This window comes from Prunus avium, chromosome 8, assembly GCF_965620075.1.
Source record: "Prunus avium chromosome 8, drPruAviu1.hap1.1, whole genome shotgun sequence".
Lineage (NCBI taxonomy): Eukaryota > Viridiplantae > Streptophyta > Magnoliopsida > Rosales > Rosaceae > Prunus > Prunus avium.
Genome location: NC_142291.1, coordinates 2,860,662 through 2,883,804, shown reverse-complemented (window position 1 = coordinate 2,883,804; position 23,143 = coordinate 2,860,662). Strand labels below are relative to the sequence as shown.

Genomic DNA, 23,143 nt, shown 5'->3' with positions numbered 1-23,143 from the left:
GTTAGATTTGATTTATAATATTTGATTTATTTATTTTAGTTGTTGGATTTTAATTTTAACCATTGGATCATTTGTTTTTTGGTTGATCAAGTCACTTTTTAATCACAGCCGTTGGTTTAAACTAGCCATTACATTTGAAATAAATAAAAAATCAATTTGGCTGTTTGAATTGCAGCCATTAGATGGCAATGACTACAAACTCATCTTGCGCCATGTGTCAGCAACTTCCCAACAAGTAGCCTACATGGCTGGCCCACCTCCTCAATTTCTCTTGCTTTCCTTCACGTGCTGCAAGTTGCCTTCAGTTTGGGGCCCACAAAATTTTCCGCCCGGACTGGAAAGCTGGGCCAAATACCCCCCCAAAAACCAGTCTGCCCAAAATTCCCCCCCTCCCTATACATGCGTTGGGGATGAAAACATGCCAAAATTTGAGATTTTTTAGGTTTAGCCTCTTGCATTGGAGATGGCCTTAGGTGTTGATTCGAAAATCGTGGATTTGTTAAAACTATTTCTTTCCGGATTGTTTTCTTTTACTCCACACTTTGGTCACATCCATACTTTTTTTGGGTCAAAAAAGTAATAATTCACCCTCTGACGATGTCTCCAGTCTGGTCAAAAAAGAAATAATTCACTCTCTCTCTCCCGTACAGCCCCCTGTCTTTCATCTGAACTTTCCTGAATTAACTTGGATTACTTGGATTTTGCAATGTGAATGCAACTCTATTAGAAAGGAGAGATGCATGTTAAGCACCATTCTTAATTAGCATTGATGCTCGGCTTTGATATTTTTTTTTTTAAAATTTATAAAGAAAGATTAATTAGATGAAAAATTCATTTCATTATTGTGCAAAAACATAGAAACAGGAAAACCAAATAGCCAATTTAAGTTTTGATCATTTCTTAATTAGCAAATCCCAGTTATGTCTTCAATCCAAAGTTGCTCAAAGCTCAACTGAGCTCATCAGCAACACCATTAAATATGGCCTACGTCACAAATTAATCCCTATTAACTAACTACACAATTGCGTGTGTAAATCTTGTCATATCAAAACTGGAAAAAGCAAAACAAAAAACTGGATTTTCTCATAAATAAAAAGTTAAGAACTTGCTTGGAATTTTATAAGTACACCTTGGCACCCGATCACTTTGTTGAGAAAGGAAGTTTCCTTGAAATTTCCTTTCACTTTTTTGGTGGAAAACATTTGTCATTTCACTTTTGTAGTACATTGCCTCTACCAGAGTAACCAGACCCACTGGCTCTACCCCCCACAGAAAAAAGTAGAAAGCGTGTTCACTACCTCTCTCTGTTTATTTTTGGTGGGTTTTTGGTTGGATTGGTTCTTGTGGTTGTTTTCTTGCCAATTCTCTGGCTTTGTGATTTGTTAATTTGTTGTTCTGCTGAGCTATTGTTCCAGTTGGTGTGTTTCCCTTTCATTGATCTCGAGTTTGTTTTGCTGGGTATTTGCTTTCTGCCCTTCTTCTCTTCTGCTTAATACGTTTTCAATTACCAAAATAAAAATTAAATCTGCCATTTTTTTTTTCGCAGATCATTTTCTCTTTACGTATTTACTGAGTGTTTGCAGAACCAGATTTCCAGGAACTGTTTTTCTCCCATGGCCTTGAGCACCCAAAGAGCTTCTACATCTCTTACTTCAGCTGAATGGGCTCCTTCTCGATGGAAACATGATGTTTTTCTGAGTTTCAGGGGCGAAGACACTCGCAGGGGTTTTATCTCTCATTTAGACCGTGCATTGGCCTACTGGCAAGCAATGAGAACTTTCAAGGACGATCGAGAACTTGAAGTAGGAGCAACTATTACTCTGGAGCTGTTGACCGCAATCAAAGAATCGTATCTTGCCATCATTGTTCTCTCCCCAAATTACGCTTCTTCCACTTGGTGCTTGAATGAACTCTCAGAGATTCTTGAATGCATGGAAGACACCAAGAGAATTCTGCCAATCTTTTATGACGTGGATCCTTCCGATGTACGAAACCAAAAGGGGAGTTTTGCGGAAGCTTTCACTAAGCATGAAGAAAGGTTTAGTGGAGATGCAGAGAAGCTGAATCGGTGGAGAGCCGCTTTAAGAAAAGTTGCCAATCTCACTGGCTTAGATTCAAAAAGTTATAAGTAAGCATCCGTCCATGAACAACTTGTGTGTGTCTTAACAAGAGCCCTACTTGGATGTTATATTTATGGATTAATGGTTATTTTTGATACTTTGTAGGTCAGAAGCAGAGCTTGTCGATGACATTGTCAAACGTGTGTGGAAGAAAGTGAATCCTACAGTCACGTTGTTAGATTCTCAAGAGAAGTTAGTCGGAATTGATTCTGCACTTGATCAACTACACTTGCATTTAGCTCCCGAAGAAAATGATGTCCGCTTTATAGGGATATGGGGGATTGGCGGGGTAGGCAAAACAACCCTTGCTAACCTAGTTTATGAGAGAATTTCCCATCATTTCGAGCATTGCTGTTTTCTACATAATGTGAGAAAGAAGGAGCTTTCTGATCTACAAAGACAACTTCTTTCCCCACTTTTGAAGGGAAATCATATTTGGGATGAAAGGGAGGGAACCGTTTTCATTAATAAAGTTTTAAGGAATAAAAAGGTTCTCCTCGTACTTGATGATGTGGATCAATTACACCAACTAGAAGTACTGGCTAGAGATAAAATTTTGTTTGGTGTAGGGAGAGGACCCATCACCTTGGATGGTTTTGCTCATGCTCTTTCACAGCTTCCCATACCAACAAGCTTTGATCGTCAAAAACACCAGTTTAATGACTCTGCCTCTTCTTCCATACCCTCCTTCCTCCATCATCAGTTTCTGCTGTGACCAACCAAGCAATGGTGCCAGTTGAGTTTGAGTTAATTAAACCTTGTGAAGGAGAAGAGAAGCTGATGGATTTGAACACCGCAGCTGAAATTCCAGAAGAAAAAGATAAATTAGCAAGGGAACCCTATTGTTGAAAAGGATAAGTTAGCAAAGAAGGTATTGGTTACTGTCCTAGCCTTTTTCCTGTTTGGATCTCTATCTTGACTCCAGTTTTACCCTTGTTAAAAATTCTTATAGAAATAATGTTATTGTAGGTTAAAAGAATATTGCCGAACCTGCACGTATTCAATGCAAGACCAATAGATAAATACACCAAGAATGAAAAGGGTGCTGGAGTTGATGAAGTTGATGATTCTTCACTTAATGCTGCTAACAAGCAAGAAAGTCAAACAGAAAAGCGAAAAGATAGAGACTTAAAACATCTTATGATGGCTGGAACTAAGGGTGGTATTGGTAAGCCTGGAAACTCTAGTGATTCTGATACGAAGAAATTGAAACCGAAAAAGCAGAAACCAGATGGCAATGTCTCAAACCACGAAGTTTTGGTCCAGGGGGATGAAAAAAGTGATCATGTCAAGAAAAAGAGCTACAAACATCAGGTGTTAAATGAAAATGATCCTAGTAATCTTCAAAAGGCTGGAGATTTGGAGAAGGAATCACAGAAAAAGAAGCAGAAAAAGAATCCACTCCATACAGTAGATAATACCAAGGTTGGGAAAAAACTAGAGAAAGCAAAGGTGAAACAACAAGGTGAACTTGTCAAGTATGATTTTTCCCACTTAAAAGATGCAAACAAAATGGCTGAAAATGAAACATTGGCTTGGCTGCTATATTTTGGCTTGGTGGATGTGGATTCATGGTTTAAATGTTTAGTACGCATTGTGATCAAGGAGGGTTTTGGACTGCAGAGGGAATGTTGAACTTCATGCTCAACAATTGTGGTAAAACCAACCAAGAAATACTGTTATGATATTATACCATCAAGTGCAAAATGGAAATGTACTTAAATTGTTCAATTCAGGCCCATTTTTAGCGTTATGAGGAAACCCTTTGTTTGAAGGATTGACAAAATATGAAAATCAGAGTCAAAAGGTAAATACACGCTTGTTCCAAATGTCATAACAAAACATTCTTAAATGAAACTTTGAGTCAAAAAGAAGGAAAAATTCTTCAACATTCTTCTCATTCAACATCTTGGATGTCCATATCATGCGTCTTGGCACTGCATGTCAATTCAGAGCTCAACAAGTCTAGTCCTTCAGAGCTCAGTAAGCTTAATTCTTCTTCTTGTGGTAATTCTGCCTGCATATATATGTATACAATGAAATAAGTTAGTACTCACTCACGAGAAAACAAAAGGTAGTAACCAATTACAAGGAATTACCTGCAATAAATTCATCATGCTAGTTGGACCTTGTTGATAGTTGCTCAAAGTATTGTGGGTTCTTATGTAGTATTGCTGTGAAATATCCATTGCTGCTTGAGATTGGGTTGGCATGTGAATAGTTTCATTGTGAGAATCAAGTTCCTAACATTATTTCAAAACCATAACTTTTAAAATGAGTTAAAATAAAACAAATATTAACAATCATAACTTTTAAATAATAAAAAATATATATTAAAATACCTGTTCCAATAGAGCACATTCTTCTTTATTTCGAGGCTTTTTCTTCTTTGTGAGCTTTTCCAAAGCATTCTTTGGCCTTTTAGAATTGCCAACAACTTTGGTCTTAGTTTTGATTCCTCTAAATTTAATGATATCATCGTCAATACAAATATACTCATTAAGCTTAGATGCACTAGTAGTTGTTGAGATCACCTGAGTTGGTTCTTGACTTGCTTTCTTCTTCAAACACGCATCCACATCTCCCAATGTATTGTTAAGTCCTAATATAGCAATTTCATATGCATCTTTTGACTCTGATGCTCGTGTTGCTAACTGAGTATGCAGCCGACATAATTCTCTGTAACGCCTGACAATTTCTACTTTTGAGTCATTTTCACTAGAGACATTGCCAGTAGCTTTTGCACTCTTAGCCTTAATATTTTTGGTCCATCTCTTCAAAATATATTGAGCTGGAATACTTTTAATATTTCTTGTAGAGAGGACTTTTAAGGCATGCGCACACAAGATTCCTGCAAACTCATACTTCTTACAACTACATAAAACTGTATTATCTATTGAGTCAAATGTGACTGTGTGGTGCCAATACTTCTTATGAGGGATAACTTCATATTTTATGATGCTTCCAATCTCACCATTGAATTTCAAGACACAATCATGAGCTTTACGCAACTCATCTTGAAATAACTTAAACACTTCTGGTGTATATATATTTGATGCGTGCTTTAATATTTCCACTGGAAATGACAATGCAGGTGAACTTTGACTTGCTCTAAATTCAGCTTTCAACTCTTGATAACGACGATCTTCAACTAACCTTTGAAAATGTTGAAAAAATCGTAGCAAATCATATTTGTAACTAACATACTTCTTTAAAGCACTATTCATGCTTTCACTGCGTTGGGTAGTAGTAATATCAGCACAAAAAGTTTGTCGCCCATAAACTAATGCCCATTGCTCCTTTATATTAAACAATCTCCTCAACCAATCATTATCCTTGAGATTATATTTTTCAAGCATGTTATTCCAAGCGTTTATAAAATCATCTTCATCTTCATAATCATATATGCATCTACCAAAGTCTTTGGTAAGATTTTTGAACTTCTCAAAAGCATTGCTAAGATGCTTGGCTGCGTTTTGGTATATGTGCCAAATGCACAAACGGTGACATGTTTCTGGCCACTCTGAAAGCAATGCTTTAGCCATTGCTGCATCTTGGTCTGTCAGAATACTTATTGGTTTTTTTCCAGACATAGCCTTGACAAAAGTATCAAATAACCAAATAAATGTCTCAGCTGTTTCAGCATACAATAATGCAGCACCGAATACAACAGTTTGCCTATGATTGTTGACACCAACAAACATTGCAAAAGGTCTTCCGTCTTTATTTTTTCTATAGGTCGTATCAAAGCATACCACATCACCAAAATAATCATAATCCACCATCATCCTTGCATCAGCCCAAAAGATATTAGTAATCATATCATCTTCATCCACTTGTATAGCATAAAAGAAATTGGGATCACTCAACTGCATTTGTTGTAAATATTCTAACAGGCCCCCTGTATCTCCTACCCTCATTTCTCTTGTACGCTTTGAACGTAAATAATTTTTATAATCTACAGGAATGAATCCAAGATTTTGACGTCCACCGGCTTGTCTGCTCAGAAGTTCTAGAGTTGCTTTTGGAGCAATCCCTGAACTATCAGCCATATCAGCTTCAACTATTTGTGCAAGAGACATGTTCCTATGTGACCTAAAAAAATGGGTCTTACAAGGACTAGAAGTAACATGCGTATGCTCAGGCACAAACTCAGTAACACAATACTTATCATTTAGCCGACAACTAATTTTCATCCTTGCTAGACATCCAAATCTTGTCTCAGCACGATGAGATTTCACACTGCCATCACACTTATTCTTTTCACGCTTACCTTCAGCAGAGCAAACAAAAAGTCTGTCTCTCAACTTCCCACATTTCTCTTTATGAAATTTACTTCGTCTAATACTAAAACCAACACCATATGCATATGCATTGTAAAATTTAAAGGCTTCTTCTTCTGTCTCAAACTCCATGCCTATTACAGGAATTAGTTTTTTCTGCATGTTAGAATGAATCAACTCTATGTTTTCGTTACCTTGTGTAGTTTCTGATAACTTTTCTTCATTACTTTCACTGTCTGCAAAAGCATTGAAGTCCACACCTGTTTCAAAAATTAGCTTCGGACTTGCTTGAGTTCCATCATCGTCTCTGTAATTATTTTCCCCGTTCATGTCCTTGAGAAAATTGACAACACGTAATTTATAAGATTTAAATTTCTATATATAAAACAATAATCATAAAATAACAATTAATTTAATCGAGACAGGGATTGATTACTATATATGACTGGGTTTGATTCCTATGAAATCAAAAGGTTGATTCCTATGAGGGAGGAGAGTGGGTATGGCTAGATCAAAATAGCTACTGCAACCTATATATATTGAAATTTGGACATGTAAGTAATCATGGAACAAACGATACATATACAGTTGGTTTTAGTGGGACAAATATGGCCAGTCAGTCAGATTCCTAGGCACGTTAAGTACGACACCACACCACACCCCCATGTTATATACGAAAGCATCAGCATAATTCCCACCTACAGAGCATGTGTACTTCTACAAGGAAGCCATATTCTCAAAGACTCCCCAATAAGATTAGTCACCATAGTTTTGAGTCCTTGAGTGATTACTATGAATATGAAATCAAACATATCATGAAGATAAAACCTAACAAAGAAAATTGAACAAATATTATATAAGTTTCCAATACACAGCGCTTTGCTCACCTCCATCCACGCTTCAACAAAAGGTATAATAGATTGGTTTAATGGTGCTGCAATTTCCAAACAGAGATTAGGAGGGAGGAGAATTGGGTTTTGCAAGCGTTTGAGAGTTGATGGTGGAGAAGATGCAGAGATTATGAGGGAGGAGAGTGGGTATGGCTAGGTTTTGCAAGGAAGACAACGCTCGCTGGCTGCAATTGGAGAAGAGGAGAAGACGACGCTCGCTGGGTTTAGCAAGGAAGACGACGCTCGCTGGCTGCTGGGTTGGCTGCAATTGGAGAAGAGAAGACAGACGCTCGCTGGGTTTAGCAAGGAAGTCGTTGGCTGCTGGGTTATTTGGGCAGCTTTTAATTTTTTTTAATTGTTAAAATTGTCAAATAAAAAAGTTAACAGAGTTAACTCCCTGTTATGTTAGTTGACACGTGTCAGCAAATTAGAAAGGGGAAATGGAGGGGACACCAATTTGGGGACAGCGGATCCGCTCCCAAAAGAAAGAGAGAAGGGAAGGAAATAAAAAAGTATATATTTTATAATTTTTGATTGATTTGACGATTATATCCCTGAATTTAACAGATTTTTTGACAGAATGACTATTTAAGAGCACCTATATTAACGTTAGGGACCATGAGTGATACAAAAAAAGTTTAAGGATGCAATGTGATAGTTTCGCAAACGTCAGGGACGTTTTGTGATAATAAGCCATGTATCTATAGTAATGGCGTGGGGACTTTTTTGATTTCTGGGACAGGTTTTTAAGAGTCTTTGATTGAAAGCACCGGTGGTGCAAAAGAATGGGATTTCTGGCTTCTCTTCCATTCTTAAAATTTCATTTTTGTTTTAGATCTGTTTATCTAAAAGAAAGGGGTTGTTGGGTGCAAAAGGACGGCGGTGATTCCCTCGTTTATTTTTGTTTCAGATATGTTCATTTTGATTATATTGGTCATTGGACGTGTTCAGCTCTTTCTTGGTGATTCCCTCGTTTCTTCTTCCGTGTATTTTGGCCTTGTTTTTGTGGAAATTGTTTTGGCACCACCAGTGTACAGTACAACAATGTTTCATCATTGATTGTTTGTTTGTATTGATTCCTTCTTATTAATAATCTTTAAAAAGTAGAGAGCTTAAAAGGTGAAGCATTCCCAAAAAAAAAAAAAAAAACAAAACAAAACTGTTTTGAGGGTTTTTTTGTGAAGCTCCCTACTAAAATAGTGTGGGACCCTAACTATAACTCCAATATGCTTTTTTTTTTTGGGAAATAGCGGTATATGCCACCAAAATTATAATCTCAATTAAAAATACCACTGCTCCCCAATTTTTGTACAACTATCACCTATAAATATAAAATTATTGTCCACTTATTGCTGAATTTTCACAAGTTCAGAAAGTTTGTTCTCTCTTAGGTCACTCAGCTCTCTCTCTCTCTCTCTCTGGCACAGCTCTCTTTCTCTTTGGTTTCTGTCTAACGCAGCTCTCTGTGTCTCTCTTGGCTCTCTCTCTCTCTCTAGCGCAACTCTATGTCTCTCTCTTTGCTCTCTTTCTCATACCGCAGCTGTTTCTCTCTCTCTTTCTCCCTGTATTCGGTCTCTTGCTCTCTGTTTGGAATCGGAACCCCTCCCTTTAGGTATGTCTTCTGAATAGCTGCTTGCAACCTTGAAGCTTTAGTGGATTGCCGACCTCGAAAAGGTAGTGTTGATGGTTATTTTCTTAAAATTAGTGGGATTATGTGAAATGAGTTATATTTTGATTGTTTGGGTTTGTGTTAAATTCGTTTTGGCTTTAATTGCTTTGGGTTAGGTTTTGTTGAATATTCATGCTCAGTCATCTGGGTTTGTACCAATTGCACTTAGATTGGTCTGGATATGTGAATCTTGAAACTTGGGATTTTCCATTTGATGTAGTATATCTGTATAGTGTGATTGCTGATGTGTTACTGGTGTAGTGCTGTTGCGTTCCTCTTATTTCACTGTCGTATTGCTGTTATGTTGATGTTATATTGCTATTATATTGTTTTTATATTGTGATTATATTGCTATTGTATTGTATGGTTATCGTGGTTATATTGTGTTAATGAAATGTTGTTTTGTCATGGTCAGAAATGGAGACAATTGTTATTCTCGTGTGCTACAATGGAAAATGGGTCACCTCGAAGAAGATGTGCAAATACGAAGGGGGTGAGTCAAAAGGCTTAATAGTTCCACGGACCATCAAATTTGCTGAACTGTTGGACCGCGTGCATCAGATTGGTAATACAAACAGCAGCGAAGACAAGGTTAGCTTAAAATTCTCAGTTTTGGTGGCCTCGAATGAGTGGAAGCACATAAAGATTGAGGACGATGATGATGTAAAATTTTTTATGAAGTACAATTCTGAGGTAACACCTTCAAAACTAGCTCCCTTACTCGTGAGTATAGAAGATAAAGGACTGAGAAATGATGTAGTTGATAGTATGCATATCACGACAGATAGTAGTCGGATGGGTCGTTCTTCAGTTGCCATTGTTGAAAGCAATGAAGTAACTTGGAATAATACAAATGGCACTGATGTGGGAGGTGAATTAGGGACAGATTTTATGGATATGATTGATTTTAGCGAGGTGGATCAGATGCATGGTGGTGATAATGGTACTGAAAGAAATGAAGTGTCAGTGTACTCTACCCCTCCTATTTTGGGCTGCTTGAACACATCTGCCCAACTGCCAATAATGCGTTTAGGAGGAGAATCTGAACCCATTCGTCAACATTATTCGAATGCAATAGGTGAACAGAACCGGTACAATGAAGCCGGTGTAAATGATGGAGAAGCATATTTGGATGGGGGGTTTTCGCGAAGTGATTGGAATCCGAAAATTACAGTTGGGCAAATTTTCTCTACTAAGAAAGCATTGTTGACGGAGTTACAGTTGATGGCATTAAGAGGCCACTTTGAATTTAAGGTGCAATCGTCTTGCACTAAGAGGTTGGTTGTGGTTTGTTGTCAACATCCATGCCCATGGCGAGTCCGAGCATCGAGATTTGGAGATAACAGCTTCATGATTGTGAGGTGTACAACTGTCCATGAATGTGATTTGAGGGCTGTAAGTGACAACCATCGTCAAGCAACTGCAGCACTTGTAGCCACTTCATTTAAAAGGAAGTTTAAGGATTCTCGGACAATATACACACCAAGTGACATTATGAGAGATGTGAAACACAACTTTGGTTTCAGCATCCATTATTCGAAAGCTTGGAAAGCAAGGGAGTTAGCTCTATTGTCCATTAGAGGATCAGCGGAGGAGACATATTATATCCTTGCAGCTTATTGCTATGAATTGGAGCGTATGAATCCCGGCACAAAAACACACATCCAAACAGATGAGAACAATCACTTTGTGTATTTATTTATGGCGGTTGGTGCATGTATTAGAGGGTTTCGTTCTTCCATGCGCCCAGTGATAGCAGTGGATGCCACTCATTTAAAATCCAAGTACAAGGGTGTTATGTTTGTAGCAAATGCATTTGATGGTAATCGAAATATATATCCTCTTGCTTTTGGGATCGGGGATTTGGAGACGGATGCATCATGGCATTGGTTTTTCACTAAACTTCATGAAGCCATTGGTGAGTGTCCCAATCTTGTTATTATTTCTGATCGCAATGTTAGCATAGAGAATGTGTGGAACAAAGTTTTTCCAACGGCGCAACATGGCATATGCTTTTATCATATGAAGGGGAACATGAAACGCACTTGCAAGTTGAAAAAGCATGATCACATACTTATGCACTTTGAGAAGGCTGCGAAATCTTATTCGATTGCTGAATTTGATTGTCATTTTCGCAAGATCAAGCGAAAGGAACATGTTGCTCAATATCTTGAAGAGGCAGGGTTACATAAGTGGTCTAGAGCTCACATGGATGGACGCCGCTACAATGTAATGACAACAAATATTGCGGAGTCAATCAACTCAGTCCTTAGGTTTGCAAAGATGATGCTAGTGGTTCATTTGTTAGGGGAAATTATGAATCTCCTTGTGAAATGGTTCACCGAACGTCGTGACTTGGCTTTGAATTGCACAACAACATTGTGCCCCAATTTTGGAGAGAAGAAGTTGAGGAACAGGTTGGAGGATGCTGCAAGGATGAATGTGGTTAAAGTAAATAATGCACAGTATAATGTTTTGGACGGTTATATGGACGGCCTCGTAGATTTGACGAACAACAGTTGTAGTTGTAGAAAGTTTCAGCTTGAGCAGCTACCTTGCAAGCATGTAGTTGCAGTTTGCCGCTTCTTGAAAGTAAATGTATACTCAAAGGCTTCTCGGTATTACACTCGGAAAACTTGGATGGATGCTTATTCGGATAGCATCTACCCGGTACAGCCTCACGGAAGGTGGGATATTCCTGAAGATGTTCGAAGTCAAGTTGTGCTGCCTCCCATGGCAAGGGTCATGCCAGGCAGACGAAAGAAGTTAAGAATTCCCTCGCACGGAGAGGGCACCATTACAAGAAAGTGCTCAAGGTGTGGTTCCGGAGGCCACAATAAAAGCACCTGTAAAAACAATATTCCATTGCGCAATGTATCTTAGACAATATGATTTGTGTTGCTTTGGTAGGTCATGTAAACTTTACTTTTATTTGTGGTGGGTTTCGTGTTATGTTGAATGGGAATTGTTTTAAATTTGCATAATTTGGGTTGCATTGCTACAGCATGCTGTATTGCTTCCAGATTGCTATTTTATTGTACTTTTATTGTACTGGTATTGCTTCCAGATTGCTATTATAATTTGAGTGCGAAATTAAAGGGCCTGGAATGTAATTCCAAAAGGATCCAAAACATTAAAGTTCTTAGAATTCCTTTATTACACAGTTACCCTGATACTCCGACTAAACCTTCTTTTCTGATTACAAATTCGGCGGATGCATAGGCTAGATGTGGGGCAAATACAAGGTGAAATGTCCTATGTGTTTGACTACATATAGTTATTGAAGGAGCATTACGAATGTTAACCCCAATATATTGCTCATGTCTTGCCAAGAACACTCTTGAATTTATGCAATGTGCCCAAGCCAGTCCCAAAGCTGGACTCACCCGTCTGCCTGATGTGTCCAGGGACTCCAAGTTTCCCAACCTCACCCCATTCACTCCATCATGTGGCCCAATAAAATCCACCACTTGGTTGGTGACAACCACCGCCAATCCAAACTTATTTGCTAAACCCTTCAATGTCCCAGATATGTTGAAGAACATTTCAGACCGCCGTTTCAAATCTGCCGGTGTTGTCTGATACTGTGATCGGAACAATGCAGCAATGGAATCAATGACAATGAGTTTGACAGGTAGGCGGGTGTGATCAATGGCAATAAATGCTTCTATGTCTCCAAGGACATGGATGAGTTCTTGAGCATCATGAACACCATGAACATATATGTCTTCCAATGGTTCCAACCTTATTAAGTTGGGGTATGATGCATGATAAAGGTTGCCTAGTTGTTGCAATCGACGAAATGAGAAGCTAAATTCTGTGAATATGTAGACGGAGGAGCCCCCTAGTCCGCCATGTGAGGGTGGGAGCTAAGCTTGTACCGTAAGTTGGAGACAAAGCTGCGTCTTCCCGTAACCACTCTCCCCTACCAATTCTGTTATGGAGTTGCAGGGTATCCCACCCCCCAAGCAGTGATCTAGTATTGGGCATCCAATGGATAATTTAGGGGTTGAAAGAGGAAGGAGCATGAGGTTTTGGGGTGTCATGTTTCTGTAATTTAGGGGGGCATGTGATGGTGCTACAAGGCATGCATTATATGTATAGAGTTCATTTTGAAGGTCTGTAATGTAGGCCATATGTCTTTTAAGGGATGTACACTTCATCCTTTTTCCAAGTTGTAATTACTTTTTTTTTATTTTTTTATTTGTATTTTTTTGGACCAAATAATTTTAAAAACATGCTGATGCAGTACGTAAGGTAATAGGATCATATTGTAACTCTATCATCTCTCTATTGTACTCTTATTGACATAATATTGCCATTATTCGAATGTTTATTGTATAGTTATTGCTGCTATATCGCCACTCAACTGGACATCGATAAACTGTATACGCACAAATACAAAAAGAGGCATCATCATTCCATAAAATCCTATTTCCAAACTTACATAAAACAACAACAGGCCACCCCATCGTTACATAATACAAAAAGAGGCCACCTCATAGTTCCATTTCCCTGCTGTTGACAAAATCGAAGTTGCATACTCTTCAAGTGCGGCGACCGCGACCAATGAAATTCATGACCCCGGCCACAGTGATGTTGGCCCAGTTTCCTGCCAGATCCACTATTTTTGCAAACTTAGGAAATAGTTTGAATCCGCTTTCCACTTCTTGTTGCTTCAACTTGGCCATTTCTTCTGATTCCTTGAATACCATAATTGCAGTGGCAGGGGCAATTTCAATTTTTCCTTTCATTGCCTTTATATGTAGGAGATGCATGCGGGCATGATAACGAGAGCGAATTGTGCGCTTTTTGATGACACCCCATCTAGCTTGGCCCTCCACAATTTTTGAAACTATGTCTGCATGGAGATTTTTCCAAAACATGGTATTGGCTCGACATTGCTGCATGCCATGGACCAAGTCTGCAGTGAGTGAATTGGGTGACTTGGCTTGTGTTTCAATCTCCCCTCCTTCAGTAATTGAAAGCGTTGGGTTTGGTGTGAGGTTATGGTCCATGGTCTTCGATATTTATTGTACGCTGGTGTACGACTTAATTGGAAAAAAAGGGGGACTAAATGCGATGTGAGTGAAATCAGTGGGGAAGGTAATGGCTGCAAGCAGGAGTTAATGTGATGGAAGTTTTTATATAGGCAAGTTTTAATATAGGCGGGAAGGATAGGCAGGTTTCAAACAGCTGGGTTCATTAATATAGGCAGGTTTTAATATAGGCGGGAGGGATAGGCAGGTTTCAAACAGCTAGGTTCATTAATATAGGCAGGTTTTAATGACCTGGAGTAACTGAGCGAGTTATTGGGGGGAGGGATTAGGGGGAGTAATTGGCGGGAGGGATTGGCGGGAGGGAATGGCGGGAGTCTGAGGCGGGAGAGATTGGCGGGAGTTATTACCTAGTTGACTGTATGCCTTTTTGTAATATATTTCTATTTTGGATGTTCCGAACTTGGTAATTTTCCCATTATGTTATTCAAATAAGGGATTTGCCTATTTGCCTAATTGACCAACTCATTCAAATTGACCAATATGGTAATTTTCTTCTTTCCCATTTCCACAATTTCAATTCGTTTCGAATTTTCCTATTTTCCATGTGTCCCTGTTTCCTATTTCAATTTATCCAATTTTTCAGTTTTTGTCCAATTATCCAATTTTTTTTTTTTCGAATTGGCCTATTTTCTAAGTTTCCTTTTTTCTTATTTCCAATTTTCCAATTTTCCATTTTGATAACTTTCCTTTTGTTGTATTTCGAATTTTGCTATTTTCCAAGTTGCCTTATTTGCTATTTTTCATTTCTCCAGTTATCCAATAGTCCAATTTTAAATTTTTCAATTTGCGAATTTGCCTATTTTCCAAGTGTTCTTTTTTCCTATTTCCAATTTTCCAATTTTCCTTTTTTTTCCAATTTTCATGTTTTCAGAGTTTCCTTTTTTTCCTTTTTCCTATTTTCCTATTTTCCAAGTTTCCTTTTGTTCAATTTCCAATTTTCCAAGTTTCCAAGTTGCTTTATTTTCCAATTACCCAATTTTCCAAGTGTCCAATTTTCCTATTTTCCAAGTGTCCTTTTTTCCTTTTTCGAATTTTCGAATTTTCCAACTGTCCTTGTATCCTATTTCCTAGTTTCCTCTTTCCAATTTTCTTTTTTTCCTATTTCCAAATTTCCAAGTTTCCATTTTTTCCTATTTCCGATTTTTCAATTTTCCTTTTGTTCTATTTCCAATTTTCCAATTTTCCAAGTTTCCTTATTTCCCATTTTCCAAGTTTGGTATTTTGGTATTTTGGTATTTTCCAATTTTCTTTTCTGAAATTCGCAATAAATGCTTAGTTACATAGTCCTATTTTGGGTTGAAATCCACAATTTCCAATTTCCCATTAAGGTTTGCTTTTTTCCGTTTCTAAGCCAATTTTATTGTTGTTAATGTAATGCTGTACTGCTGTAAATTACAGCCAAGGAGTTAATGGTGTAGTTTGCAATCCCATCAATTGAATGCACCAACTAAATACCCAATATACCAATTTTACTGTAAATTACAGCCAAGGAGTTAATGGTGTAGTTTGCAATCCCATCAATTGAATGCACCAACTAAATACCCAATATACTTCATATCAGTTCCTACATATAATTGAACCTTCCTATATATAACTGCAACATAGGCAGCTTCTTAACGAGAAAGGTAATTAGTCTTACTCAAAGACAAACATTCTCCACTAAAGCTAACCATATTGTCGTTTACAACTGGAGACTGAATGTACTTTTATTTGTTTTGTTGCAGTCGACAGCTGTGAATTGTCCCCAGCAATAATTCAAGATGTCCGATGTACGCCCTCCAAACGAGCATGTCAGTTACCCGGGGGACCAGCCGTGGCATGTGCCATTCCCATCTCCACCTCTGACTCCCAATCATGATCCCACTTCATCTGGAAGTGAGGCTGAGAGCAATGATCCGCTTGACAAAATCTCTGCCGTCAAGCACGACCTCCAATATTTCTCTAAGGCAACATATTAGTGGGAGACTAAATGTGATATTCATGGCCAAGTTATGGGAAACTTGGCCAACAAGTTGAACAAAGCATATGCTGGAGAAGTGAAGCAAACTCTAAAAGCAAAAAGTCGGAGCAAAGAGTTAGAGTCCTTGAAGTTGAAATTGGAAGAGAGAAAGAAATATGCCGTCGAAAAATTCACAAAATCTGAAGAATATAACCATGAAATGGTTGAATGTTTCAACAACGGCTTCGAAATGTTTCGAGATTATGCTTCGGTCATCTCACCAGACTACAATTGGAGTGAAATTGATGTATGTGGTGTCTGGGAGGTGCTGAATATGGGTGCTGAGGGAATGGCTCATCATAGCCTCGTGCATGCAGCGAAGAGAAAGGACAAAGACATGGATCTTTTGATGGACCTGTAGTAAGGGTGAGTGCTGCTTCAGTTCATCTCACCCGAGTACATGGATCTATTGTTGCCTTCGTTTTCCCTTCGCGGGATAGTATTGTTAAGGTTCGGTGGCGATTTGTTTTGTATGTGTAAAATGTAGTCTGTGATATGTAGATTGTATGTATATTGTATTTATATTGCAAGTATATTGATGTTATATTGTATATATATTGCTTAATATTGCCTTTGTATTGTAGAGAAAGTGTATACATATTGCCACCCTTTTGGATGTATATTGTAATACTATTGCTATCGTATTATCCTTATATTGCTCTAATATTGCTTCTATAGTGCTAGTATATTGACCTAATATTGCTATTATATCGTATGTCAATGCCATTTGGTCTAATAAGTCTCCACTTCGTTCAAACTAATCCTGAATTCAAATATCACGGACACGCCAATTGTTATCCATCCTTATATTACCATGAATTGATGTTGACCTTTCAAATGATAAAGCTGGAGTTGCACATCGATTCATATTCAAAAGGAAAGTAATTCTCTCCCTCAATGAATCGTCGTTCCTTTTGTTCTATTTCCTATTTCCAATTTTCCAATTTTCCATTTTTCCAATTTTGATGTTTTCAGAGTTTCCTTTTTTTCCTTTTTCCTATTTTCCAAGTTTCCTTTTGTTCAATTTCCAATTTCCAACTTTTTTCCTATTTTAGACCCTGCAAGAAAGTGGCATGACTGAAATTGAATTTTTGGATACACGCGAGAGTCTAAACTAGTCTAAAAATAAAGCTGTTTTACCTGCTTTTCTGAAATGGAACCTAGCTTGTAATCGTGCCAAAGGGAAAAGTAACATAAGTTGCTACAAATTGAAAGCAAAATTTGTCTCACAGAGAGTGATGTAAAGGAAAATTAGTACATAAGGGGAAAGTAAAAAACTGAGAGAGCGCATGTAATGTAAAACTATAGCAATACCCAAATATACCAAACCACCTGTGACATTCATCCTGCTCCAGCTAAAATCAGCAAACACAGTACTCGGTTCCAAATTCCAATAACAACATACAGCAGGGCCAAAGAGCAAAATAAAGAGTAACAATATTTATATATGGAGGTGTACAAAATAGGTAACCTTCAAAATCGAAACAGTGTGTGTGCCATGTAAGGCAATTAGCCACTGCTTCTAGACTGTACAATATTACACCTCAAAATATACAGCAGGGCCAAAGACCCGGGTTGCTACACATAATAACTAAACCTAGTAGCTCTAGCAAAAAGGCAGGAATTTCCAGCAAAGCATCCACTTCTGCATCTTCATATAAACGAGTTCCTGACTTAATTAATGAGCACAGTGAATACCCAAGTCCTAAGTCCACACTCCACTAAATTCACAGACATGAAGACATATACCTCATACATATGCCTCCCCCCTTAAACCCTCTATTGCAAGCTTCAGTCTGTAATATTTGCTCTTCAAAGGGTCAATTGTATGCAACGAAATCCCAGCACTGAGATGCTCCAAGAATTTGACGGTCATGATTCCGCAAGACGCACTGCCAACCTAATAAGTTGGGAAATTAGAACTGCATTTATGTTAAATAGTTTCTAAACTCCACAAAATTCACAAACCTTACCCATCTCGTTGTTGTGGCACATCTCCAATGGTGCAAATTGAGAATGACGTAAAGGTTGACATCTGCAGCCCCCTTTGCTTCACCTCTTCAAGCTCAGAAGCTTCATAAAAGTGCATATTGTACAGCACTTGTGCCAGAGTCTCGGATATAGGGCAAAGCAGTCCAACCAGCTTCTTTGTGGCGGTAAAATCAGAGTACGAGTCATACACCGTTGCAGTATGATTGACAAAATCAAGTTCGATTGCAACCCAGTGGGACCCTTTCAAATTATATGGAAAATAGACCTTCCTAACTTTTGTCCAAGCTTGGCCATACCCGTGTTGCCACGTACCCCGCACATAGTGATGTATATTGTTCAGCTTGCTGGGTGTAAGGTCACTGATGTTTGAAGCAGCTGCCTTCTTCGCTCCACGTGTCTTGCCAATCGCTTTGACCGGCTCTAGAAATTGCTGCACACATTGAAATGAAGCCATATTACGTAATGACAACCAAAAGCAAATGAAGCAGTGAATGTTAAATAGTAACATGTTTACCTGTAAGCAACAATCTGCCGTTGTCCACTGAGTTCCAAATACCAACGGATGCGCGTGTTGCCTTTTCCGGATGAGAAAGGTTGCCATGTCCAAGTGCTGAAAGTTCACGTATATAATATCAGCACAATTTCATACATCTGTACACTTAATAAAGCAAAGAAAACAATTGAAGTATCGTAATAAAGTAGAGAATTGTGTATTCTTACCCTTGAGCTAATCCATTCCGTATCATCGATCAGTTTGTAGAAAAAATCAGCGCCCACCGAACATGATTCCAGTTGCACCTCCGCACTACAAGAGGCAAAAACGTAAATTCCCGATCAGAACTTAGGTGGTAACAGTTTTCACAACATATATAAAATAATATTGTCCCATTTAAAATAACAGTTTTCAGATATAGCAATTAGGTGAGACAAATATAGAATTCTTGCTAAGTAGGAAGCTACTTCACTGGGGGAGTGGAATAATTTTGCCTCAATTGTAACAAAACTTTCAAATTCTATATATAAATATGAAGAAACATGATAAAACAGGAAACAAAAAACTTGTTAGATTTTATCTCCATGTTGTAGTGGCCAATCATCTTGACTTTATTTGTCTCCATTTTTGTCCCCTTGAGCACCAATTGAGAATTCTTAGGTAAACTACTTATCTCTATTTGTTTCTCCACTTGAAATTGTAACGACAACCAAGCAATTGTATTTGTCTTCTATTTCAACTCTATTAAACTTTACTTCAAATGTGACCATAAGTTCAATTCTTTGTTCGAGTAATAATTTATTTTAGATTAAGAAACTCTTTGAACACATAACCATAATCCAAGAGGTAACTGCCATATACACTTTAAAAACATCCTCGACTGCATTAATATCACTGAGGAAAGACACTAGCAGAGTCGAGGAACATGAGGAACATAACATGGAGGAGAAGACCAGATGCCATGGGCGGAAGGAGCCGCTATTACAACCCCTTCTAAATCTCTGTTATTGTCTTCTTTTGAGTCTAAATGTTATAATGATAAACTACAATTCAAAATTTCTTACTACATATATTTAACAAAATACATTTAACAGCAGCAGTCAATATTTTTTTGCTTTAACAAAGTCTGAATTTTGTTCATCACACATATACACATGTATATTAAAGCGAACTTGGTAATTCTCTCATTTCTATATCAGCACATACTAGCATAACATGAAGATTGGATTTTGAAGGTCAAGAATCCTAACCTGATCTCGTTTTTCCAGCCAATGCAAAACTCCATTACTGCCTTCACATCTTCAATGGGAAGGGGTTTTGATGGATCAAAACATGGCGGGGTTTCAGTCGCATCCGACACACTCATCGTCCTCTTCTTCCTCAACGGATCAGTAAATGGACTACACAAAGTGTGGGACGGATGCTTCTGTCTACAGCCTTTACCTTTCTCTTCTTTTGTTTCAACACTTTTAGACCCTTCTCCATCACCAGCCATACTCACTTTCGGTATACTTGGAGGATTGATCGGACCAGCCGATGCCATACTATCACTTCTTTTCCAATCTTCTAACAAAAACATCAGTCTTTTGCAGATTTCGTCACACCCGGCCACATCTTCCGGGGTAGGCAGCTTCTCGACTTGTGCATGCTCAGCTGCTTCATGCACTTCTAAGTGAGGAACGGAAGTGACAATTTCTGCCTCTTCGACTACCAAGGCTGCGGATGGTTCGGCTCCATCACCGGGGCTTTTTGTTTCCATTGATGCCGGTTCTATATGCGGACTACCATAGTCATGTAATGGTCCTTCATTCATATGAGGACTACGGAGGTCCTCATGTCCTTCCCCACCCTCATTCAACCCACTATTAATTTTTTTTTCAGCTGCTCTATCTCCCCATTGAAATAATGTTCCATGGAAGCTAGGGTCTTGGCAAAATCCTCCACTGACTTTTTATATTTTGCAGACTCTGTTTCACGTTTCAAGGACTCCGTCCGTACAATTTCTTCCAACTGATGCACTCTCTTGCGAAGTCCTCGATTCGAAGCGGCTACTTTGGCCAATTCATCCTTTGTCCTTTCAAAGTCACGCTTCAAAGTGCGTAAATGAGTGGACGCGACTTTACCCTGCATTAAGTTATAATGCAAATGTTACAATATTTCGAAAATATTTCCCATCAACAGCAGTTTTTTTCCTATGGTATTATGACGTATATATTTAAAAAAAAAAGTAATGCTTGCCTTAGAAGACGAAGGAAGGCTAGCAATTTCAGCAATGTCCTCATCTTTTTCTTGCACAGAGGCAGAAGTGCTGGTTTTTGGTTCTTCGTCATCGCCAAACAACTCAACAACTTCTTCAGTGTCATCAACATCGTCACCCCAACTCCAATACGGCTGCTGCTTCTCAATTACAGATGGGCGGAGAGGTTGCACATCAACCTGCAATTTACAGAGACAAAAAACATATTATTAAACCTATAATTTGAATCAGAAGCATAACATTAGTATTATTAACAGAACTAACCTCTGCATTTTCAAAGACTTGGCTCATTACTTCGTGAAAACGAGGCAAACTATTGATTCTCCATTGTAGTATACGAAGGACTTGGGCATTCTGTTCGTGCACAACGATATGCAATGCAGCGAATGCTGGAAACACCTCAAAAGCCCATATCTGTTTTCAAGAAAAATATATCAATCACTGTAAACAAAGTAAATGGAACTTATACATAAACGGATATTTCCTCACCTGAAGTGCAAAGCCAAATCCTTTTATGTGGTACTCCCTTGGTCTACCACTTGCCATTGTCTTGGATTGCTTTGCTGATTTTTTGGTTTTTAAGGCTTTCTGGGGCACTTTGACTCGCTGGTACTCTGCGCACAGTGCCCTCAACAATGACGAATTTGTCTTGGCATATGACACAGCACCCCACGGATACTTCTGGAAGTCTTCAACATCTTCGGCCAATTTCAAGTAGCGCATGTCAATGTTGACATGCTTTTCACTGCCCAACAGCACAAACACAACGAAATATAAAAGCCCAAACTTGAAGACGTCCTCCTCATCACTGCAGTCAATGAAGGCTTGTTCGAGTTCGGAAAGGCTGACCGTTTTATTGTTGCAGAAATACTTCTTCTTCAATGAGCAGTTGTCATTAGTTGCAGTCGGAATGAAGGGAAGGTTTCCAAACTGCAGCCCTGTGATGACGCAAAACTGCTGCGCTGTGAATTGTATGACCTTGTTGCCAACGATGAATTTGATCCCGTTGACTTGAGAAACTGTCATCGGGTCTGCCTTTCTCAACAACAAGCCATGGATAATTTGTGTTGTCCACTTCAGGTCCTCAATTACTAACAAATGGCCAAAACAACTGTCCTTGAACCTTTGTAACTGTTGCCCACTAAATTTGTCCTTAATTGTACAGATCGCTGTTTTTGTATGGGAAGGGGTCAACGCCTTTCCCTGGATTTTTTCATCCGCAGCAATCATCAACTTTGCTTTCGAGACCATATTTCCCTACACACCACCATTATACAAATAATTTCAAGCCTTTTAAATATACACAATTACAAGCAATAAACACACAATACAGATGCATGTCATGGCAATATGCACAAGATATATAAGTGATAAACCTACAATACAGACCCAATAGAACTTTATATGCATTTCATGTTTGTTCACCAATGGCCCATGACAGAAAAAATAAAAATTCATTGTACCTTCAACCCTTATCTTTTCTCTCCACAAATCTTGCTCTTATATTTTCCCATTTCCTTCTCTTATATTTTCCAATTTCCTTATGTTATATTTTCTGTCCACAAGCCGTGCTCTTATATTTTCCCACGTCCTTCTCTTATATTTTATCTTCAAAAGGCTTCCTACAAAAGTTTTTCCCATTTCATACACCTACAAGTGCAAAAATGGGAAAAACTTTTGACTACAAAGTAACTACGGAGTGAAGTGAAGTGAAGCCTATCGTCGGATTTGACACAAGGGGGTAATAATGACACATTGTGCAGAAAAACATCATTTTATTTGAAAGAACCAAGAAACAATGTAATTCGTAAGCAGTGAACAGTGTGGATATCAAAGATAATTTAATCCCAATTGCCATTATTTAAACCTCAAACTAAATATGTTGTGTATTCCAGGTTGATTCACACATTGTTACATGTCAATAAATGAAGAAGCTGCGTTACGTAACCACAAAAAGCATGCTGAGAAATGAGAGGCATCACAAAAAACAGAAATCTAACCTCAGGGAGTCTGACAACAAAATATTTTATGTAGTCCCGTCCGCTATTCTTTACAATATTCTCCAAAAGATAAAGTTATGGTGACTTCTGCTCACTAGAAACCTGCAAATTAGTTTCTACAATTAGATACTAAACACTAGTTACATCCAATATTGTTTGAACAAATAAGTGACTGATAAACCAAAGGCCTAACACGAAAATGCTTCCCGAATGAGAAGGGAAATGGGAAGGAGAAGCTATTTCAGTATAGGCTCTTCAAATCCATTTAAAAGATAGCACAAGCAACACATCTGCAGGTACTATAACTTCTAAACTAGCCCATTGTGCACCCAAAACTAATATACATCCCCGCATATGGTTCTTTGCCCTTTGTTTACACA

General features: G+C 38.3%; 5 protein-coding genes and 1 pseudogene across 9 annotated transcripts; 2 read left to right on the top strand and 4 right to left on the bottom strand.

Moving 5' to 3' along the window:
* Window positions 1–1,181: 1,181 nt before the first annotated feature.
* On the top strand, window positions 1,182–3,851 carry LOC110746408 (TMV resistance protein N-like). 4 transcript variants are annotated; one of them, XR_015826274.1, is made up of 4 exons: window positions 1,182–1,458; window positions 1,590–2,128; window positions 2,226–2,991; window positions 3,090–3,851. XR_015826274.1 is itself a non-coding variant. In XM_021946629.2 (3 exons), exons 2-3 carry the CDS (start codon window positions 1,614–1,616, stop codon window positions 2,833–2,835), a joined length of 1,125 nt encoding a protein of 374 aa, XP_021802321.1. In that variant the 5' UTR covers window positions 1,183–1,458; window positions 1,547–1,613; the 3' UTR covers window positions 2,836–2,992. The 4 variants fall into 4 exon arrangements, 1 of the variants encoding a protein (XP_021802321.1); XR_015826273.1 differs by having other exon boundaries at window positions 1,183–1,458; window positions 1,584–2,128; XR_015826272.1 differs by having other exon boundaries at window positions 1,183–1,458; window positions 1,547–2,128.
* Window positions 3,852–4,017: 166 nt separating this feature from the next.
* LOC110746930 (protein FAR1-RELATED SEQUENCE 5-like) lies at window positions 4,018–6,580 on the bottom strand. The gene is made up of 3 exons (XM_088245369.1): window positions 4,463–6,580; window positions 4,220–4,363; window positions 4,018–4,137 (listed from the first exon to the last, which is right to left on the bottom strand). Exons 1-3 carry the CDS (start codon window positions 6,563–6,565, stop codon window positions 4,018–4,020), a joined length of 2,367 nt encoding a protein of 788 aa, XP_088101495.1. The 5' UTR covers window positions 6,566–6,580.
* A 2,767-nt stretch (window positions 6,581–9,347) lies between these two features.
* LOC110770959 (uncharacterized) lies at window positions 9,348–11,973 on the top strand. Its single transcript, XM_088245415.1, has one exon. The coding sequence runs from the start codon at window positions 9,380–9,382 to the stop codon at window positions 11,843–11,845; it is 2,466 nt and encodes an 821-aa protein (XP_088101541.1). The 5' UTR covers window positions 9,348–9,379; the 3' UTR covers window positions 11,846–11,973.
* A 107-nt stretch (window positions 11,974–12,080) lies between these two features.
* On the bottom strand, window positions 12,081–13,008 carry LOC148291130 (DNA repair protein XRCC3 homolog pseudogene; annotated as a pseudogene).
* A 4,478-nt stretch (window positions 13,009–17,486) lies between these two features.
* LOC148291129 (uncharacterized) lies at window positions 17,487–20,622 on the bottom strand. 2 transcript variants are annotated; one of them, XM_088245419.1, is made up of 5 exons: window positions 19,757–20,622; window positions 18,734–18,818; window positions 18,528–18,623; window positions 17,995–18,443; window positions 17,487–17,913 (listed from the first exon to the last, which is right to left on the bottom strand). In XM_088245419.1, the coding sequence occupies exons 1-5, from the start codon at window positions 20,317–20,319 to the stop codon at window positions 17,772–17,774; spliced, it is 1,335 nt and encodes a 444-aa protein (XP_088101545.1). In that variant the 5' UTR covers window positions 20,320–20,622; the 3' UTR covers window positions 17,487–17,771. The 2 variants fall into 2 exon arrangements, with proteins under 2 accessions (XP_088101545.1, XP_088101544.1); XM_088245418.1 differs by having other exon boundaries at window positions 17,805–17,921.
* Window positions 20,623–20,654: 32 nt separating this feature from the next.
* Window positions 20,655–22,014, bottom strand: LOC148291128 (uncharacterized). The gene is made up of 3 exons (XM_088245366.1): window positions 21,253–22,014; window positions 21,028–21,177; window positions 20,655–20,942 (listed from the first exon to the last, which is right to left on the bottom strand). Exons 1-3 carry the CDS (start codon window positions 22,012–22,014, stop codon window positions 20,655–20,657), a joined length of 1,200 nt encoding a protein of 399 aa, XP_088101492.1.
* Between the last annotated feature and the right edge of the window lie 1,129 nt (window positions 22,015–23,143).

Coding starts and splice junctions, on each gene's coding strand:
- LOC110746408 (XM_021946629.2), top strand. CDS start 1,614: ATGGCCTTGAGCACCCAAAGAGCTTCTACATCTCTTACTTCAGCTGAA. Junction 2,129..2,225: donor TTAGATTCAAAAAGTTATAA/GTAAGCATCCGT, acceptor GATACTTTGTAG/GTCAGAAGCAGAGCTTGTCG.
- LOC110746930 (XM_088245369.1), bottom strand. CDS start 6,565: ATGCAGAAAAAACTAATTCCTGTAATAGGCATGGAGTTTGAGACAGAA. Junction 4,364..4,462: donor AATGTGCTCTATTGGAACAG/GTATTTTAATAT, acceptor AAATAATGTTAG/GAACTTGATTCTCACAATGA. Junction 4,138..4,219: donor GCATGATGAATTTATTGCAG/GTAATTCCTTGT, acceptor ATATATATGCAG/GCAGAATTACCACAAGAAGA.
- LOC110770959 (XM_088245415.1), top strand. CDS start 9,380: ATGGAGACAATTGTTATTCTCGTGTGCTACAATGGAAAATGGGTCACC.
- LOC148291129 (XM_088245419.1), bottom strand. CDS start 20,319: ATGAATGAAGGACCATTACATGACTATGGTAGTCCGCATATAGAACCG. Junction 18,819..19,756: donor GGCTGGAAAAACGAGATCAG/GTTAGGATTCTT, acceptor TGCCTCTTGTAG/TGCGGAGGTGCAACTGGAAT. Junction 18,624..18,733: donor CGGAATGGATTAGCTCAAGG/GTAAGAATACAC, acceptor GTGAACTTTCAG/CACTTGGACATGGCAACCTT.
- LOC148291128 (XM_088245366.1), bottom strand. CDS start 22,014: ATGGTCTCGAAAGCAAAGTTGATGATTGCTGCGGATGAAAAAATCCAG. Junction 21,178..21,252: donor GATTTGGCTTTGCACTTCAG/GTGAGGAAATAT, acceptor TCTTGAAAACAG/ATATGGGCTTTTGAGGTGTT. Junction 20,943..21,027: donor AAGTCTTTGAAAATGCAGAG/GTTAGTTCTGTT, acceptor TGTAAATTGCAG/GTTGATGTGCAACCTCTCCG.